Raw genomic sequence first — 20248 nt, 5'->3', positions numbered from 1 at the left:
TTAGGTGCTAATCAAAAGGTCCGTGGTTCCAGCCCCCACAGCCCCTCTGCAGGAGAAGATGTGGCAGTATGCGTCGGTGAAGGTTCACAGCCTGTGGCAGTTCTGCTCTGTCCTGTAGGGTTGCTGTGAGTCAGGATTGACTCCATGGCAGTGGCTTTGGGTTAACCAGTACCTTCAGGTCTTTTCTAACTTGTGGTGACCATGTGTGTCAGAGGGGAACTGGGCTCCATAGCATTTTCAGTGGCTGATTTTTGGAAGTAGATTGCCAGGTCTCTCTTCTGAGATTCCTCTGGACGGATGTGAATTGCCAACCTTTTGCTTAGCAAGTGGGTTTAGTAATGGTGCCACCCTGGGATTCCTTTGATAAGTGGGCCTAATCCACTTCTGAGGTGTTAACAGTGCTTGATAAATACCTAATGAGGCCTAAGGGTCGCTTTGCAGTTACACATACCTCTTGCTCACAAAGCCCCTTTCTTCTTTTCTGAATTAGAAGGCCACAGAATTTTAGGGGAAAATGAATTGAAGGATCCTAAACCCATTGCTCTTGGGCTGGTTCTGAGTCACAGTACCCCCGTGGGACAGAGGAGAACTGCCCCAGAGGGATTCCAAAGCTGTCATCTTGATGGAAGCAGACTGCCACATCTTTCTTCTGTGGGGTGGCTGGGGGTTCAGACAGCCAACTTTTCAGTTTGCAGCTGAGCGGTTAACTGCTGTGCCACCAGGGCTCCTTTGAACTGAAGCAAACCAAAAACCAAACCAAACCAAACCCATTGCTGGTGAGTCGATTCGACTCATAGCGCCCCCTCCTTGGGTTTCCCAGGTGGTGTCATGAAGGAAGTAGACTGCCTAGTCTTCCTTCTAAGGAGTGGCTGGTGGGTTTGAACTGCCAGCTTTCTGGTTAGCAGTCCAATGCCTTAGGCACTATGCCACGAGAGCTGCTTATCTTATGAGTAGCCAGGTTAATTTTTATCCTGGGGAATTGAAAGGCCTTAAAACTACTATTTTTTTTTTTTTTTTTCTGTCATAAACATGTATGATGCATCTTTTGCCTGTCACCCTTTGTGCCCTGCGACTTTGTAGAAATTGGCTCCCCTTTTTCCCCAGAGTCCGCATTAAGAGCATGCTTTTGTTGAACAGGTAACAGAACTGTCATTTGGGCAAATTATGTTCATGGCCTCTGCCCTCCTTTGTTCTAAAGGCTACCAAGCTCTGGCATTTGAATACCTGAAGGGGCCTTTTGTATTTTCCAGAGTGGAGTATCTTTGACCTCTTATGAGTTAACTCTTCTGGACTTGTTTCTTTTTCAGTGAATTTTTTTAAAGTATTTTTTTTTTTTTTATTGAGACATAATTTATATACTTACATAATGTTGAAATAGTTTGATGACTTTCGATAAATACATATACCTATGTAGCCCCTCCCCTATCAAGAGAGAATATTTCCATTACCCCAAAAGCCCTTCCATTACCCCCAAAAGTTGGCTTTTCCCATCCAACTTCCTGCAGCCTTTGAGGCCACTACTTTGTTTGAGTATTTGGTGCTGTCGCTTAGCCATGCATCGTTTAGAAGGTCACAGACGTCTGTGATATCAGTATGCACATGGTCCAACAGCATGTATATGGACCCTAGCAGTGTGTACATGTATATGGTAACCTGTCAGTGTACAGACAGTACCGTCCCACATGCATCTGGTGTCATAACAGTGTAGCTGGCTGCTCAGTGGGACTCTGGTGGGTGTTGACACCCTCGACTCTGCTACTTGTCTTTGCGGCTTGATGTGGCTGCAGGACTGTGGTCAGTCCACCTCTGGCTCTGTGGTCTCCTCAATGCCCTCTTCTTTACTCCTAGTGCCTCTAGGAAGAGAGCCCGGGCTGTCATGGGCCCATGGTGTCTGTTCCCTGTGTCTTCATGGTCACAGGCCTGCAGTGCGTATTGTCTAGTGCCTGACAGCAGCAGTCCCATGCCCTTGTCCAGTTTTCTGTGTGCACACGGCAGGCGGGTGAGTTGGGTCCCAGTTCCTCAGCTGCTTGGGAACGGGAGGGAAGGCGTGACTGCTGAGTGCCGCGTCAGTACTTTATTTGCCGGCCGTCCTCCTTTCCTTCCTGCCGTTCACCTTGGAGTCTCTGTCCTTCTCGTTTGTGGAAGAATGTTGCCTTGAATACACTCTGGTTACTACTGAAGCAGAGGAGACCGGTGCTCACTGTGAGATTGTATCATTGGCGTAGAATTGCAAGTAGTATGTGTCTCTGTTTCATAAGGCAAAAACCAAACCCACTGCCATCAAGTTGGTTCCGACACATAGCGAACCCTGTTGGGTTTCCAAGGTGGTAAACCTTTACATCTTCTTTCCATTGAGCTGCAAAGACAAGAGCGGCTGGTGGGTTTGAACCGCTGGCCTCATGCCTTATCCATTATACCACCAGAGCTCCCTCTCTCTTTGATAGGACAAATTAAGATACACGGGTAAGAGCCATTTTCTTCTTAGGCTCTTCACAAGGGTCTTCATTTGAGAAGTGAGTCTTCTTATGACTCCTTGTGCTTTTGAGCTGCAGATAGCAGTTACCCCAGTTCCTTTGCATTTGGTCACGATGCAGGGTTGTCTTCTTGGCTCGCCAGGAAAGTACATTGCTTCTCATGTGTGAGACTGTTGCCTAGCTAGGTCTTTTCGCTTTTTTCTGTTTTCTGTCTGATATGAACCACTGCTGCTTTTTTTTTTTTTTTTCCTTTTCCTATATTATTTGAGGTTTTTTTTCCTAAATATACTTTTTATTGTGATTTGGCTGAAAGTTTACAGAGCAAATTGGTTTTCCATCAAACTGTCCATATATATCTTGTTCCGTGACATTGATTGCAATCCCCACGGTGTACCAACACTTCGCACTTCCTCCCTGTGTTTCCCGTTTCTGTTCGTCCTTTCCTGTCCCTGCCTTTCTCGCTTTCTCCCTGGGCAAGTGCTGCCTTTTTGATCTGCTTTGTTGATTGTCCTAAGGAGCACCTACCCCCCGGTTGATCATTCGCCGTGGAAGCCCGTCCTTCGGCTGAGGAGTGGAGCCCCGGGGGGAGCTCAGTTCCAGGCCTGAAGGCTGTCCAAGGGCCAGAGTCCTGGGCTTTCATCTGTCAATTTGAGCTCCCTTAGATTGAGTTTGATCTGGGAATTATAATACTGTTCTTTTCTGGGAGTAATTGAAGTATTTCCGTTATTGCTGAAGGTAATTTCACTCACCAAGTTAAGAAAAAGTAACGAGTAGGCAGATGATTTCCTAACTGCTGAAGCTGGCACCGTGCTTCACAGCTCTAAGCCGAAGGCCGTTGGCTGTTGGACCTGGCTCAGCTCGGTCTGGGTCCCGTCTCCTGTTCAGCCCTGTCTTCATCTGAGCCATTCCTGCTCCTCCTGTCAGAGCTGAAGACAGTGGGACATGGGTGACTTCTCCTTGGCACTGAATGTTTTAGTAACTTTTGCAATGTTGAGTTTTTTTTTTTTTTTTTTTTTAAAGAGGCAACAAGCTCGGTTCTTTCTTATTCCTGACTAATTGTCATCGTTTGTCTGTGATCCTGGAAGAATGCCAAAAACAAAGCACTGCTATTGCCTTTGTCCCCCCTCTGAGGGGTGTTTATAACCAGTATTCGCTGCCTCCCTTCCCCTCCTTCCAACTCTCGTCTTTTCTGAGCTCCTTGAAGCTCTCATAGCACTCACTGTGTTTACATTAATTCAATTTTCGGCACCATTATCTTTCTGACATCATTAGTTGTTTTAGTTTTGTATGTATTTTTCCTCCCTAACGAGGTTGAGCTCTGGTGGCGTGGTGCCTAAGGCACTTGACTGCTAACCAGAAGGCTGGCTGTTCAAACCCACCGGCCACTCCTCGGAAGGAAGGTTGAGCAATCTACTTCCGTAGTGATACTGCCTCAGAAACCCACGGAGGGGTCGCTATGAGTCAGTCTGACTGGATGGCATATGACAACACAGTGAGGCTGAGGATGTTTCCCCACTGCCTCTGCAAATGCCTGCTTCATGTATTTTTTTGAATACGTTGTAGCTGTGAGTCGCCATCCTTTGCCCCTCTTTCTGCCCATTTATTCTCAAATTCCAGCGGCCGCCCATGCCCGGTCCGGCCGCTTGCCGTTTGGAGTAGGCTTAGTTGTGGTGTGTCTCCTTTGCTGTGGACTGTGCTGGAACACTGTCTTTACGGTTTGGACTTTTTCACCCTCCCAGTGTGATATGATGAAATGTTTCATCATGTACAAACAGCAGCTCAGTGTCGGAGCTTTCCAGGATTTAAGTCAGGGCTACTTAGGAACATTTGCATTTAGGAAACACCTGTTCCTACTCGGCCCCCCCCAATAACTATAAAATTAAAAAAAAAGCCGTGAATGTGAAATTACCTTGAGCAATGATTGAAATATTTCAGTTACTCCCAATAAAGAATAGTATTATCATTCTCAGACAAAACATAATTAAGGGACTGTTAAAAATCATGTTTCCAAAGAACATCGACTTCTCTTTGGGGAAATTTCATATTAATTATTATTATTATTGTTTAAAAGAGCAAGATATGTGAAGGTAATTTTATAAAATATATATATGTAAAAAAATACATATCCAAATGTTCCCATATTTTCTAAATGAACATGCATTTTATCTTTAGAGAAGAAAGCTTAGCAAATCTTATTTAGGAAATACAGGTAAATGGGTTTTTAAACTTCAGCTGTTTGTTGTTGCTGAGAATCTGCATAGCAGGATGTATGCCAGGCCACCCATTTCCACAGGGACGTCTCGGTGCCACTGGTGACCTGCTTTCAGCTGTGCAGCCACCTTCTCCCTCCGTTCTGCGTTGTTCTCTCCCGTGGGAGTTCTTGTTGTCACTTTGCTCCCGTAGAGATGGTTCTTACAAGGCAGGCATCCTGTACCGTTTAGCCAAACTGGTGTTTGGTTTGAAGAAAGGCCAGTTGATCTTTGCTGTGAGATTAGGTTTTGTAACGTGATGGCATGTCCGAGAATGACTTGGACATGGCTTTGTGGTCAGAATCTTGGGTTGGTGGCTGGTCATTGGTGTTTGCATCCAAGGCTCCAGCTGGCTTGTTGTGTAGCCACATTGAGAACCACGGGTCAGGGCTGGGTTATTGTAAGTGGCGTTGTGTGTGCATGTGCATTTCAGTCATTTCTTCAGGACCCTTCTACACCCTGTGCTTCTGGTCTGGGCTCCCATCTTAATGTGGAAGTTTTGTAAAAAAAAAAAACATGAGTTGCTGCTGATACCCATGTGTTCTGTGTGAGAGCTCCAAACAGCCCCTCCCAGTTCCTTACCTTGGGCCTCAGGTTGAAGGTCAGGCATATATTTTCAAGATGGGACATTTGGGCACGTGCTAAAAATATTCCTCTCCTGCCAGAGGACTAAGGAGTTCTGGTGGCACAGTGAGTAAGACATTTGGCTGCTAACTAGAATGTCAGTGGTTCTATCAAAGACGCATGGAAACAGTTAGTCCAAGGGACTTGGAGACCGTGTGATCGTCAGCCTGTATGACCATGAGACCAGAACTAGATGGTGCGCAGCTGCTGCTGTCAACCATGCAGAGGGGGATTGGTGCAGGAAATCCTGATAGAGTGGGAGAACAGTGTGGCACAAAACTCAAAATCATAGAAAAATGACCAGGTTTGCTGGTGTGATAGTCTGCTGAGACGACTGACCTGACCACTGAGCTCACTCCCGTGGCTTCCAGCCAAACGACAGACAGGCATGTGGGGTGAACGTTTGTATCAGGCAGATAGACTCCGTGCAGGGATCCATCTGGTGAGAACACGAGGACAGTGTATGCACAGGGAGACAGCTGGGGACTGGGGTTGCATGGGAAGGACGGACACAGGGAAAAGGTGGCAAGAGGGCTGTTACGTTGGGGGGGATGGCGGTCAGTGTCATGAAACACAGTGTGAGTGAACTGCTGTGTGGAAAATGAATTTGCTCTGTAAACTTTCACCCAAATCACAGTAAAAATTTAAAAACACAGAGAAGGTTGGTGGTTTGAACCCACCAGCTGCTGCCCGGGGGAACATGAGGCAGTCTACTTCCATAGAGAATTACTGCCTTGGAAAGCCAGTGGGGTGGCTGTGAGTTGGAATCGACTCCGTGGCAGTGGGCTTGCTTTTGGACCAGAGGACTGTCTCTGATTTTGTTTGAGGTGCAGTCCTTGACCTGCGGACAGCTGTGGATTAGCAGTGCTGCCTCCTCACCTCTGCCTGTGAATAATCGAGAGGTATACTGTCTGGATGATGTATTTCTGGAAACCACGTGTACAGAGTTGATGATAATGCATCGAATAAAATAAACCAAAGCAAAGCCGCTGCTGTTGAGTCTATCCCGACTCACGGCATTACTGAGGACAGGGTAGAACTGCCCCATTGTTTCCAAGGCTGTCAGTCTTGACGGAAGCAGACTGCCTCAATCTTTCTCCCACCGAGTGGGCTCGTGGCTTTGAACCGCTGACCTCTTGGTTAGCAGGTGAATGCTTGTTTATGTGTTCTTGCCAACGTACTTCATCCTAAGTTGGCCCTGCCAGTCGCCCTCAGCTCTGTCTTCCTGTTTGCTGGCTAGTAGCAGGAGTAGGGGTGGAGGTCAGGCTTCTGGAGCTGGCGCCCTAACGGTTCAGTGCGTCGTGACTGGGTTCAGGATGAACTGATACAAGTCTGTTCTGAAGCTCCCTGGCAAAGACTTGGCAGACTGATGTTTGATTTTCCTCACTGATGTGATGGATTTTTCAGCAGGAAGGAGAGATTTTGTGCAGCTTCCTTTTTAAATGGCAGCCAGTTGCTTTTAGACGGCTGCCATTGAAATCTATCACATTTTAATTTTTTTCTGTTGTCATCTTCATTTTGACACTTAGAAGTCTTAAAGAAACGTTTAGTGATATTCTAGTTAAAATGTCAGCCCTAATTTCTTTTCTGAATCTTGGCTATTACTGAGTTGGCACAGATTTTAGATTTGAAATATGTTAATAAACGTTCGTTAGGAGGCACGCTATTTCTTCAACAGAAGCAGCTAGCTTTGGCTGGAGTGCACGGCAGGGAAGTAGCGCCTTTATTTTGTTATAATGGAATCTTACTGGATTAGAAACAGTGCAAAGTGGCTGTGAGAGCCGTCGTTGTGGGTTTTCATTCTAACAGCCTGATTTATGGAGGCTGATTCTCACGATGAGAAAGTTTAATAAATCATTGCCCAAAGGAAAACTTGAAAATTAAAGTTGCTATGACACAGGTTGAAACAGAAAGTCAGAATTTCCTACTGATGGTGATAAACCAGATTTGTCTTAGGAAAACCCCTTTTGAACTTGAGTTGTTCAGTAAACCTGTGACAGCCAGAGCCTGCATAAGAAGGGAAAGCTCAGATGCCCCTGGCGTTACTGCACCCTACAGGTCGTGCAGTTTTTACAGATTGTGTTGAGCAACTTTGTTGGCACCGTTTTTCCCGCAGCGTGTGCTCCCTTGGTGTGTCTGTGTCATGTTTTGGTCATTCTCACGGTATTTCACACTTTTTCCTGATGCTCTTGCATTTTGCAGACTACAGTATAGCGCAAATGTAGCCTTGATACGCTCTGAAGCAGGCGCTTGTGTGACGTTCTTCATTGGGACACTTGCTTTATTGTGGTGGTCTGCAACCAAACGCACAGTGCCTCCAAGGTCGGCCTGTGTCTTCCACTAATAGAGGAGGCTAGAAGGGTGCTCCGGTGCGCCTCCCCAGAGGCGGAGAACTCACAAGACCTGGAAAACCAGGCCGGCCGGCGAGTTCGCCTCTCCCAGGCCCTGCTGTTCTAATGCTGTTCCCAAGGTAACCTGTGGCGTAACTTTACCAAAGTCGCTTCTTTTCCTTGAGTTCCCATTTCTGTCCTCATTTTTCTCTGATTCTGCGATTCCTGCTGACGGCCCGTTCTTGGCCTCGGCTCTGCACAGTCACAACCTTGTGTCCAACTGTTGCTGCTAGCAGGGGCCACGGCTTACATAGGAGCCCAGGCTTAGGGAAGTGGCTCTCACACCTGTCTGTCGGAGCCCCTTGCTGCTGTGTCCCAGGCAGGGGTGGAAAGCGTCCTCACCTGTATCAGTAGCAAGCTGATTCCCAGGGTTGGACACGCGTCTGTTTGCTGTCACACGCTCACTTGTAAACGGGTGCTGCCTCTGTGTAGATGTCTCATTGGTCCTTCCCGTAAGGAAATCAGCTGGGGATTCCTGTTTTTGAATTAAGAGACGCTTGAGGTATTAGAACTGTGTGTATGGAGGGGTCTTACCAAAACATCGAGGAATGAAGTGAACCTCTGTGACCGTTGAAGGTGTCTGGAATGAGAAGAAGACAGGATGAGCGCATTAGAAGGACTTGCGAAAGGCCTCGCTGGTGGCCAAACACTGGCTGTTTTCTTGAGTTCTCCTGGGTGGCTGGCCTCGCTCCTCAGCCTTCTCACAGGCTCCGGCCCTCCAGACTCCAGCTCCACAGACGTTCTCTCAGAGCAGTGGTTTCCCCGTACCTTCTAAGAGAAAACCAAACCAAAAATTCGTTTAAAAATGTCATGCTCACAGGAGCTTGTCCGTCCCTTTTTAAGTTTTTTCTCTGGCTCCCAGTAAGCCACATGATAAGGAGCACAGAACGTCGGACCTTGAACACCCGCTTCTCGTTAGCCAGGGCCGAGGATTGCAGACCTTCTCCCCAGCCTCCCCGGGCAGAGCTCTCAACAGGCTCGTAGTTCTTATCTCTGTGTGAACAAGTACCTCTTTATTCTGTTGTTGTTGTTGTTGTTATGTGCCATCGAGTCGGCCCCGACTCATATGTTGTTGTTGTTGTTGTTATGTGCCATCGAGTCGGCCCCGACTCATAGCGACCCCTCCTTGGGTTTCCGAGGCAGTATCACTACAGAAGTAGGATTGCCCAACCTTCCTTCCGAGGAGTGGCTGGTGGGTTTGAACTGCCAGCCTTCTGGTTAGCAGTCAAGTGACTTAGTCACTATGCTACCAGAGCTCCCCCTCTTTGTTCTAGTGCCTGTGAATTTGAACTGTTACTACTTTAAAATGGCGGGAAGCAGGTGGGAGCCAGTTTGCTTATTGCCTTCAGGGTATCACGTGGGAGGCAAGTTGTAGGGCTGTGTGCTTGGAAAGCTTGGCTTCAGTGATTAGTGTCAGAAAGGGAAAGCCGGGTTACACAGCCAGGAACCCTATCCTTTGAGGGGTGATCTGTTTCTGCCAGTACCCCATGAAGTACTGTGACAGGGAGAGACAGAGAAGGACTGGGATTTTGGCACTGATTGGTTCAGTCAGGCACTGAGATGATTGGGTTAAAATCTGAGAACTACCCTACAGCCCTTTGGTGAGACGGTTAACTGGCTGCTCGTCTTTGCTTAAGAGGGAGCTTAATAGAGATGCTCATTAGTTTAGAGAATGTTTTTAAACTTCTGCAAAGACTGAGCTGGCTGTCGGAGCTTGTGTTATTTATCACTTAGAGAAATGGAACTTGACGGAAATGTAAGAATTAGGGACTCTTCTGAGAACCTTGGGAATATGTCTAGAACATTGGACTTCAGTCTGTAACACAGTTATAAACCTAAATATCAAAATTATTGTTTGGAAAGAATTAATGCTAGTCTCTTTTGAAGACTTATTTAAAATACTGCCGTGATTTTAACTACTCCTGGTACTAATGAGCTCTTCCATTTTAAGGAACCCAGTGACAATGGACCTCTTTTTACTGAACTAAAGTTCTACCAGCGAGCTGCTAAACCTGAGCAAAGTAAGAACCCCGTACCTTTGTGCTTAAGCTTTGAATGGCTGTTTTTATTGTTTAAGCCAAGACGAGAGTGTTCATTGGGTCTCACTTAGGTCCTTATTTTGTTATTTGGAACATTATTAATAAATTCCATTTAAATGAGATTTATATGAAAGAATTCTGAATGGGTGTTGTTATGGTGGGATTTCACCTACATTGTTACAGCGAGTGAACTTTATAAACTGTATGCGACTTAGAAAGTACTGTCAGCTTGAGAATTAACCCTCTGGGCTTCTCCAGAGCAATTGCTTTTTCTCAGCTCTGCAGAACAGAACCTGAGAGTCTGGCGCAGTTGATGAAATACAGGAGACTGTCAAGTTAGAAAGCAGTCTCTTTCCGGTTACTCTGCTGCCTTCTGCCCGCCTCTCCTCTCCTTCATCCCTCCCCAGCCCTCCCTTCCTTGCCCCTGCCTCCCCCAGCCCTCCCCTCCCTCCCCAGCTCTCCCCTCCTTAGCTCCTCCCTCTCCCAACCTCCCCTCTCTCCCTAGTCCTCCCCCCTCAGTCCTCCCCTCCCCCCTCAGCCCTTCCCTCCCTCTTCTCCTCCTCTGTACCTTCCCTCCCCCTCCCTCCTCAGCTCTTCCCTCCTTCCTCCCCCTCCTTTCCCCTCCCCCCTCAGCCCTTCCCTCCCCCCCTTGCCCTCTCCTCCCTCAGCCGTCCCCTCCCTCCCCCAGCCCTCCAGTCTCCTGAGCTTCCTGGTGGGATGTTGTCAGGCTTGCTGACCTCTCAGGAAGGCTCCTAGAGCTGGATCCCTGCTTGAGGTCATTTAGGTTGGAGTGAAAAACAAGTCTTCCTTGGTGAGCCAGTCAAAACTGACAGCGTCAGGGGTGTTCATTGCAGCTGTGGTACTTTGGTTTTGAAATGTAGTTTGTAATGCTTTTTGCAGATAGTTCACAATAAAGTCAGTGCTGAGTTAAAGGTAAAATAGCAACATTTAGGGTAGTGAAAATGCTTTGATTGTAAAGTACTTGTCATTTACCAGTTCCACTGGTCCCTGCCATTTTTAAAGAATGAATAAAGTGAAATCCTGGTACAGACATAAGGACATTTCTGCTCTTAATGCTTTTTAAAAGTTATGTTTTTAGAATTGAAAGTCACAAACATCTCTTTTAACTTTTAGTACAGAAATGGATTCGTACCCATAAACTGAAGTACCTGGGTGTTCCTAAGTATTGGGGGTCTGGTCTACATGATAAAAATGGAAAAAGGTAAAGATGTACATATTTTGTTTTTCTGTTCTTTTGAGCTCCCAGTGCCCAGGCACTGTGTCTGGAATTATGTGGGGAGCTTCTGCAGGCCTTCATCTGGGCTTCACGGGGCGTGAGGACAGAAGTGGATTTGTCATCATGTCTGCCGTTTGTGGGTAGTACCAGTTGTGATGTCTCAATCCAGAGGACATTCACAGAGCAGTCTCAGCTGACCAGTGGGGACAGAGCCAAGCGTGCCCTGCAGTTCATTGTCCTTAAAAACAAACAGGCAACCAGACAAAAGCCCTGGGTCCTTTACACACACGCAAGCTCTGCAGACTTTAGGTTGGTATTTATTTCATCTTCAACGTGTGATTTCCCTGTGGGACATTAGAGTCCTGCTTTTATGAGAGCTCAGTTAGCTGGTGAGAGAAAATAGACACACATGAAACAGTTAAACAGCAAGGAAGCATGGAATTGTATGATTCTGACTCTTACGGGTTCTACCTAGAGGATGAAAAACATGGTTGTAGTGGTTGAGTTTGAGAAAACCTTCAGTTCTACGACGCACAGTAGGCACTTTGTAAACCCTTGAATGAATGAATGAGATCTCGTAGAGTAAGGCTAGAGCTGAGCTGTCAGGAGTAGATTCAGTTTAGAACTCACGTTGACCCCATGTGTGCAGAGGACTGACGGCACCTGACAACAGCAGCAGTTGGGGACTGGAGGTAGATTGGTTTGGGTCTTTCAGTAGCAGGTGCCAGGGACACTTTGGCTCATCTGTCTGGAGCAATAGTCAAAGCCCTGATTCCTTTGTCTGCCTTGTCCTCATCTTGGATTTGCTCTCCACTGTATGGTCTCCAGGAGCTGTGGTAGCGTAGTGGCTAAGACACTTGCCTGCTAACCAGACAGCTGGCGGTTCAAACCCACCAGCCACTCCTCGGAAGGAAGGTTGGGCAATCCTACTTCCGTAGTGATATTGCCTCAGAAACTTAAGGAGGGGTCGCTATGAGTCAGGGCTGACTCGATGGCACAAAACAAGAACAAGAACAAGAAGAACAACAACAACACCATATGGTCTCCAGGTGGCAGTCCCATTTTTAGGCTCCACATGCAGACCCAGCACCCAGCGGGAAAACCGGCATCGCTCACTGTGGGGTTCATTTCCCAGACAAGCGATCCTTTGCAAGAAGTCCTCTGGGTTTTTTGGTCAGAACTTTGTGCCTGCATGTCCAGTGTGCGTGAGCACGGTGACTGGCTTGGTGGAGCACATGGCAACATGGAAGAGGGTGGGGTGCCTGAGCCATGTTGGGATCTGTTAGAAAAGGTGACACAGAGGGGCAGTTGCTGGGGGGCTTCTGCCCTGGCACCTGTGCCTCTCTCAGGCAACGTGTGACACCCTCACACACACACACCCTGCCCCGTCTGTAACATTCTGTGGTATGTGGTGTTGCTAGGACACGTTTACAGTTTGGATGCGGTTTCTGGAGAAATAGGTAGAGCAGTGGTGAAAAGCGAGGGTTCTAGAGCCAGATGCCTGTTCAAATCGGTGTTTGCCCCTTACTGTATGTGTGACTTCGGGGGTACGGTACCTCTTTTTGCCTCAGTTTCCTCATCTGTAAAATGGGTAACATCTACCCAGTGAATAAGGAGCATTCAGTGTACACCCCTTAGAACACAAGTAACTTTTACTCTCTGAGGGGTCTTCAGTTCCCTTAATGTCCAGAGCTCCTGGTTCAGAAAAATCACTGAAGAAGCGGGCAAGCATCCCAAGAGGGAGATGACCACGAACAGAGGGGTCAGGGAAGCTCTGTCCTGCCAGGCAGCCTGGGTGGCCATCTCCTTTTAGCAGAGGAGGAGGCTTGTGTGTAAAGGAGAGAAGGGAGTCACCTTGGAGGAGACTGGGCCGGTTTACGAAGACCCTGCGGGGAGAGCACCACGTAGATTCAGTGGATAGTGGCCAGGCAGAACGTGATGTCTGAATGTGAAGAAAACAAACTGGTAAACTGGACCAATAAACAGCATCATGATAAATGGAGAAGATGAAGTTGTCATGGTTCTTACCCTACTTGGGTCAACAGTCAATATCCATGAAAGCAGCAGTCAAGAAATCAAACTACATACTGCACTGGGCAAATTTGCTGCAAGAGATATCTTGAAAGTGGTAAAAAGCAGAGGTATCGCTTTGACAAATAAAGTGTAGCTGACCCAAGCCATGGTCTTTTCAGTCACCTCATACACATGTGAAAGTTGGATAATGAGAAAGGAAGACAGAAGAATTGATGCATTTGAACTGTGGTATTGGCAGTGAAGTTGAATATACCATGGACTGCCAAGAGAACGAACAAATCATTCTTAGAAGAAATTACAACTAGAATGATGCTTGTGAGGATGGGAGACTGCCTCTCACTTACTGTGGACACATCATCAGGAAGGACCAATTGCCAGAAAAGAACATGCTGTTTGGTAAAATAGAGGGCCAGCGGAAATGAGGGACACCCTCAGTGAGATGGGGTGACATGGTAGCCTCAACAGTGGACTCACAGGTACCGACAGTCACGGGTTCAGCTCAGGAGTGGGCACTGTTCCCTGCTGTTACAAAATCGACAGGAGGGGCGCTGACTTGATGGCAACTAACAGGTCAGAAACGATTGCACACTTGTGAACAGGAGAGAAGATGGTGTGGTGGTGGAAGTGGCGTTTGAGACCTGGTTTCCATGGTTTCTATAGGGGCACTTATGCAGGGGAAACCACTGAGGTGACAGTAAAGTATAGGGCTTGGAGCTGGGTCAGCTTGGATCAGTCATGGTCAAGGCAGTGACACCTCAATAGACCCAAATTTAAAAAATTTGGGTGAACTGGAGTGATAGCCAGAGTGGGAAAAATTACAGGTCACAGCCCTGCTAGAAATTTAATCTCCCTTTTAGGGCAGTGTGCATATTGTATAGCAACTAAATCTCCTGCCCACAGAGTGGGAAATGGCTACGCCCAGCTTGTAGGTGGCAGCTGACCACACACCACCTCAAATGCGTATTACACTCTGCAGTTTTGCCAATAATCCAGTCTCCCACATCGGGCTCCTTAAAGGGCTCACCACACCTCTTCCCAGTCTCCCCTTCCAGGGCTCTAACCTGTAATTTTTTCTGTTCTGATTATTATCCTCCCGTTCACCCAATGTTACAAATCCAGGTCTCCTCCAGTTTTGCTTCGACGGCCATGACTGACCCAGTTCGAAGCCCTGGTATAGTATAACCCAAATATTTGTGACTCTACTCCAGTAGTTGTATCCCAAGAAAAAGGCATTATCAGAAGTCACATTTTGTAGAGATAATTGGAAGGAAGTGATGGTTAATGTTAGTGTCAACTTGGCTAGGTCCTGATTCTCAGTGTTAGGGAATTACCTTCCATTTTATGGACTAATAATGTCAGGGGAGTTTCCTTGGAGGCATGGCCTGTACCCAGTGTCTTTGGATGTTCTGGCAAAGCTCGCTCTCAATCCTGCATTGACTTGTCATCGTCAAAGCGCTGCTTCTTGGGACATGAGCCAGCATCTGCTATCTGACTTGCTGATTTGGGTTCAGCAACTCCTGCAGCCTCATGAATCACGAGATGCTTCCAGCCTGATGCCTGATCCAGGGATTTGGTTATTTTATTTATTTATTTTCCCCTGTCCCTTTCTCCTTTCTAATTGTACTCCCCTGAGTTTGGTGCACTCTGACTCAGTGAGCTGTTCAGAGCACCAGAATCCCTAATTCAAACTGCTAGAGGGAAACAGCGTGTGATTACCGACGATACTCCATTTGGAATCCCTGACCTGTGGATTTGGGACTTGCTAGCCTCCACAACTCTGTGAGCCATTTCCTTGAAATCAGTCTTCCTCTTTCTATATGCTTTGTGTGTGTGTGTGTGTGTGTGTGCGTGCCTAAGGCACTTGACTGCTGACTGGAAGGCTGGCAGTTCAAATCCACCAGCCACTCCTCGGAAGAAAGGTTAGGCAATCTACTTCTGTAGAGGTACCACCTCGGAAACCCAAGGAGGGGTTGCTATGAGTTGGGTCCGACTCGACAGCACATAACATAACGACAACATATATATATATCTACATATATGTATATATATATATGGTTCATTGGCTTTGTTTCTCTAAGAACCCAGCCTAACACATTTAGTAACAAGAATCTTCTAGAGGAACAAAATCATAAGGATGTTTTTTGATTTGGTCTCAAGTCCAGCTCGTCTTCAAGGCCCTGATGACTCTGCCTCCAGTAGTAAGGAGGGCACTACTAGTCGTGGCATGAGGTGGCAGTGGGAGTACTCACAGTATCACCTCCAGTGGATCAAATATTTGGAGAGACAAGGCTCTGGGTGATTATATATTTGATACTTTCCTCCCATTTTGTCAGAATGAGAACTTTAAGGCAGCTGGTTTGTTGATTCTACTTTCACTAGACACGGAGTGGTGAAAGAAAGGGATGGGCTCATAAAACTTCAGAGTCACAGCTCAAATGCTGCATGCAAGACTTAAAAGAAAGCTTTCTTTCCTGTGGTAACCAAGCTGATAACGCCAAAAAGTAAACCCAGAGTCTTATTGCAAGAGTGGCTGAATTTCAACGCCAGTTGAATTCTCAACCTCAAATGGTGTTTGAAGTTAAAGTGAAGTCATTGATTGGGAAGAAATGGGATCCTGAAACTCGGAATGGGGACATAAGGGCAGTTAATCAGGAAGCTGATGACATCAAGCCCCTAAATGCCATTGACTCACTCCTGCCAACAGAATCAACTCTTTTACTCCCATCTGAAGAGACTACTCCATCTTTGTCTGCTAAGCTACCCGCCTTAGTAAAACACTACCCCTTCCACCCCCTCTGATGAGATTAACTCAGCTGTGAAGAGTCTTTGAGATGTTGCCTGGGGCAGCACCTAGGGTGTTATGTGGGGCTTTGCCAGAGGCAGCTGTCTTACAGGACATTGCTGAATGTCTTGTAATCCCCAACACCCATTTTTGCTTCTAGACCTGTAACTATTCCTAAATCCCAGTGACCCCCAAGAGGGGAAGTACGCAGTGTGACCCAGGAGGAGTGCGTGACACTCCCAAAGAGCTGCTTGATTCTTCTAGCGTGCGCAGACAGGAATCTGGGGACTGTGAGTGGGAGTGGCTAGTAAGGGAGTGAGCTAATGGTGCAGAGAACATGAATTTGGATCAGTCTGGGTTTATTGATGTGGCCTCACTAAGCACAGATTCTTCATTCAGTTTTTCAGTTCAAGAGGTTAGGAAAGGATCTGATAGTTATTTGGTTGGTTCACTAAAACATGAATTATGAGGTGTCCTACACTAAGTCAAGTTCAAGTACCCGAACTGCCTTGGTATACTGTACAAGAAAGTATCCAAAGCCTTAGGGAAATTGGAATGTTAGGTTAGAGCCATGGACCCACATGTGGAGTTCCCAGAGGACACAACTTTAACCACTGTGGTGAGCAACAGATTTATGAAGGGATTCCAGCATCCTTGAAGACTGCTGTGGTTGCTGTTTTATGTAAGCCAGGTTTGACAGTGGGAATTGCCCTAATTGAGTTAAGACACCTAACTGCAGTGGGACTGATTGGATCCTGTGGTGGTGGGAACCAGGTGGCAGCACTTATTCACAAAGACAGGGTGGGAGTTGTTGCTGTAGTGGACAGCAGAGTCCAAGCAGTAATCGGAATAGTCTGACTCATATGAACTTTTGGCATTGGCTGTTTAGTCAAGGTGTCTCTGGGAGTGAATTGGATAGGAAATCTACTGAATGCTTACTTGATCTGTACCAGCAGGAGAATACTCGGTCAAATGAACAGCAGTCTACATTGAATCACCAAAATACAGAGTCACGGCCCCTTAGTCAGTTCTCAACTTGAGCTGGATTACAGACCCCAGACTCCTTAAATGAAGGGGAGACCAGGTCCCCTTGAGGAAGGATCTCACTACACTGCTGAAAGTTTACACTGTTACTCTTTCTCCCAGTCTTCTCCAAAGGAATCTATGGCCTTTTATGAAAGTGACTGTTCATTGGGGAAAAGGAAATAATCAGACTTCTTTATATGACTAGATATTGGCTCTGAATTGACACTAATTCCAGGAGACCTAAAATATCACTGTGGCTCACCGTTCAGAGTAAGGGCATGTGGAGGTCAAGTTATTGGTGGAGTCTTAGCTTAGGTCCATTTCATAGTGGGTCCAGTGGTTCCCTAAACCCATCCAGTAGTGATTTCCTAAGTTCCGGAATACATAATTGGACTAGACATACTCAGCAACTGGCAGAACCCCTGGATCCCTGACGTGGAGTAAGGGCTGTTACGAAGCCCAGTGGAAGCCGTTAGAACTGCCTCTGCCTAGGAAAGTGGTAAACTGAAAGCCACACTGCATTCCTGAGAGCACTGCAGAGATTAGTGCAACCATCAAGGACTAAAAGCCACACTGCGTTCCTGAGAGAACTGCAGAGATGAGTGCAGCCGTCAAGGACTTGAAGGTTGCAGAAGGTTTCAGGGATGGTAATTCCCACCACATCCCTGTTTATCTCACCTATTTGGTTTGTTTGAAATACAGATTTTGGAGAATGACAGTGGATTACCATAAAGTTAACCAGGTGGTGACTCCAAATACAGCTGTTGTTCCAGATGTGATTTCCTTGCTTGAGCAAATGAATAGTCCTGGTATCTGGTATGCAGCTATTGATCTGGTTAATGCCTTTTTTTCCATACCTGTTTTTATAGGCCACCAGAAGCAGTTTGCTTTCAACTGCCATGGCCAGCAATACACCTCCACTATCCTACCTCTGGGTATATTGCCTTTCAAGCTCTGTGCCATACATGATTTAGTCTGCAGGTATTTGATCACCTTTCCCTTCCACAAGAAATCACACTGGTCCATTACATTGATGATATTATGCTGATTGGACCTACAGGAAGTATAAGAAGTATCAATGACTCTAGACTTAGTGGTAAGACATTTGTATGCCAGAGAGTGGGAAATTGACCTGACAAAAATCAGATGCCTTCCAGCTCATTGAAGTTTCTAGGGGTCCAGTAGTATGGGACATGTCAAGATACTCCTTCTAAGGTAAAGGATAATTTGTTGCATCTGGCAACAAAGGATAAGTTGGCAACTACAACTACAAAGAAGACAAAACACCTAGTGGGTCTTTTCGATTTTGGAGGCAACGTATCCCTCATTGAGTGCGCTACTCTGGTCTTTTTATCTAGTGACTCAAAAAGCTGCTAGTTTTGAGTGGGGTCCAGAATAACTGAAGGTTCTGCATTGGGTTCAGAGGGCCGTACAAGCTGCTCTGCCACTTGGGCGATATGATCGGGCTGATCCAGTGGTGCTTGAGGTTTCAGTGGCAGATAGGCCTCTATTGGTGAATCACATTGCAGCCCCCTAGGAGTTTGGAACAAAACCCTGCCATCCTCTGCAGATGACTACTCTGGTTTTGAGAAACAGCTTTTGGCTTGTTACTGGGCCTTAGTAGAGACTGAATGCTTAGCCATGGGCCACCAAGTCACCATGAGACCTCAGTTCCCTGTCATGAATGGTGTTGTCTCACCCACAGAGTCATAAAGTTGGACGTGCACAGTAGAACTCTGTCATTAAATGGAAATGGTATATATGAGATCTGGTTCCAGTAGAACCTGAAGGCACAAGTAAGTTGCATGAGGAAGTGGCCCAAATGCCTATGGTTTCCACTCCAGTCACATTACCTTCCCTCTCCCAGTCCTCTATGGCCTCATGGGGAGTTCCTTATGATCAGTTGATTGAGGAAGAGAAAACTCATGCTTCGTTTACGGATGGTTCTGTGCGATACGCAGACACCACTCAAAAGTGGACAGCAGTGGCACTCCAGCCCTTTTCTGGGACCTCCCTGAAGGACAGTGGTGAAGGAAACCCTTCCAGTGGGCAGAGCTTGGAGCAGTGCATCCGGTTGTTCACGTTGTTTGGAGGGAGAAATGGCCAGATGTTCAATGTGCAGTGATTCAAAGGCTTGGGCCAGTGGTTTGGATGATTAGGGAGCTGGAAGGAGCATGATTGGAAAATTAGTAACCAGAAAGTGTGGGGGAGAGGTATATTGATGGGCTTCTTTGAATGCACCAAAGAAGTGCATATATTTGTGTCTCATGTGATTGCTCACCAAAGGGTGACCTCAGCAAAACGAAACAAAAAATCAAACTCACTGTGGTTGAGTTGGATCCGACTCATAGCGACCCCTCCTTGGGTTTCTGAGGCAGTATCCCTATGGAAGTAGATCACCCAATCTTCCTTCTGAGGAGTGGCTGGTGGGTTTGAACCACCAGCCTTCTGGTTAGCAGTCAGATGCCTTAGGCACTATGCTACCTCAGCAAAGGAGGATTTTAATTAAATGGATGGAATGATGTATTCTGTGGTAGCTAGTTATCCTCTTTCCCCAGCCACTCTTGCCCCAATAGGCTCATGAATAATGTGGCCATGGTCGAGGCAGAGAGCTTATACATGGTCTCAGCAGCATGGACTTCTACTCACCAAGGCTCAGCTGCTGCTCAGTGCCCAGTTTGCCAGCAACAGGGACCAACACTGAGTCTCTGATATGGCACTTTTCTTAGGGGTGATCAATCAGCAACCTGGTGGCAGATTGATTACATTGGACCACTTCCCTCATAGAAAGGGCAGTGTTTTGTTCTAATTAGGGTAAACACTCTGGATTTGGATTTTCCTTCCCTGCATGCAGTGTTTCTGCCAAAACTACTGTCTGTGGACTTAATACCTTATCCACTGTCATGATATCTCACATAGCATTGCCTTGGGTGGAAGGACTCACTTCACAGCAACGGAAGTGTAGCAAGGGGCCCATGCTCGTGGAGTTCACTGGTCTTAACATTTTCGCCATCATCATGATGCAGCTGGCTTGATAGAACTATGGAATGGCCTCCTGAGGACACAGTTATGGTGCTAGCTAGGTGGCAGTACCTTGTAGGGTTGGGGCAGTATTCTCTAGGAGGCTATATGTGCTTTAAGCCAGTGTTCAGTATATGGTGCTGTATCTCCTAAAGCCAGGATTCACAGGTCCAGGGATCAAGGGGGACAAATGGGAGTGGCACCATGCTCTATTGTTCCAAGTGACCCACTCATAAAACTTTTGCTTCCTGTCCCTGCAACCCTGTACTCTGCAGGTCTGTTGTTGTTGTTGTTGTTATGTGCCGTCGAGTCAAACCCGACTCATAGCGACCCCTCCTTGGGTTTCCGAGGCAGTATCACTACGGAAGTAGG

General features: G+C 46.8%; 1 protein-coding gene across 1 annotated transcript in view; it reads left to right on the top strand.

Moving 5' to 3' along the window:
* The window catches only part of VRK1 (VRK serine/threonine kinase 1), an 80728-nt gene that overhangs the window by 2924 nt on the left and 57556 nt on the right, over positions 1-20248 (top strand). Inside the window, exons 2-5 of the mRNA XM_007944611.1 lie at positions 741-780; positions 2303-2327; positions 9689-9758; positions 10911-10998. Of these exons, the coding sequence (XP_007942802.1) occupies positions 741-780; positions 2303-2327; positions 9689-9758; positions 10911-10998 (223 nt within the window). The remainder of the gene's footprint in view (positions 1-740; positions 781-2302; positions 2328-9688; positions 9759-10910; positions 10999-20248) is intronic.

This window comes from Orycteropus afer, unplaced genomic scaffold (assembly GCF_000298275.1).
Source record: "Orycteropus afer afer isolate SDZICR_OR568_19922 unplaced genomic scaffold, OryAfe1.0 scaffold00128, whole genome shotgun sequence".
Classification (NCBI taxonomy): domain Eukaryota; kingdom Metazoa; phylum Chordata; class Mammalia; order Tubulidentata; family Orycteropodidae; genus Orycteropus; species Orycteropus afer.
The sequence above is the reverse complement of the archived record's forward strand: the minus strand, read 5'-3'. Positions and strand labels throughout refer to the sequence as shown.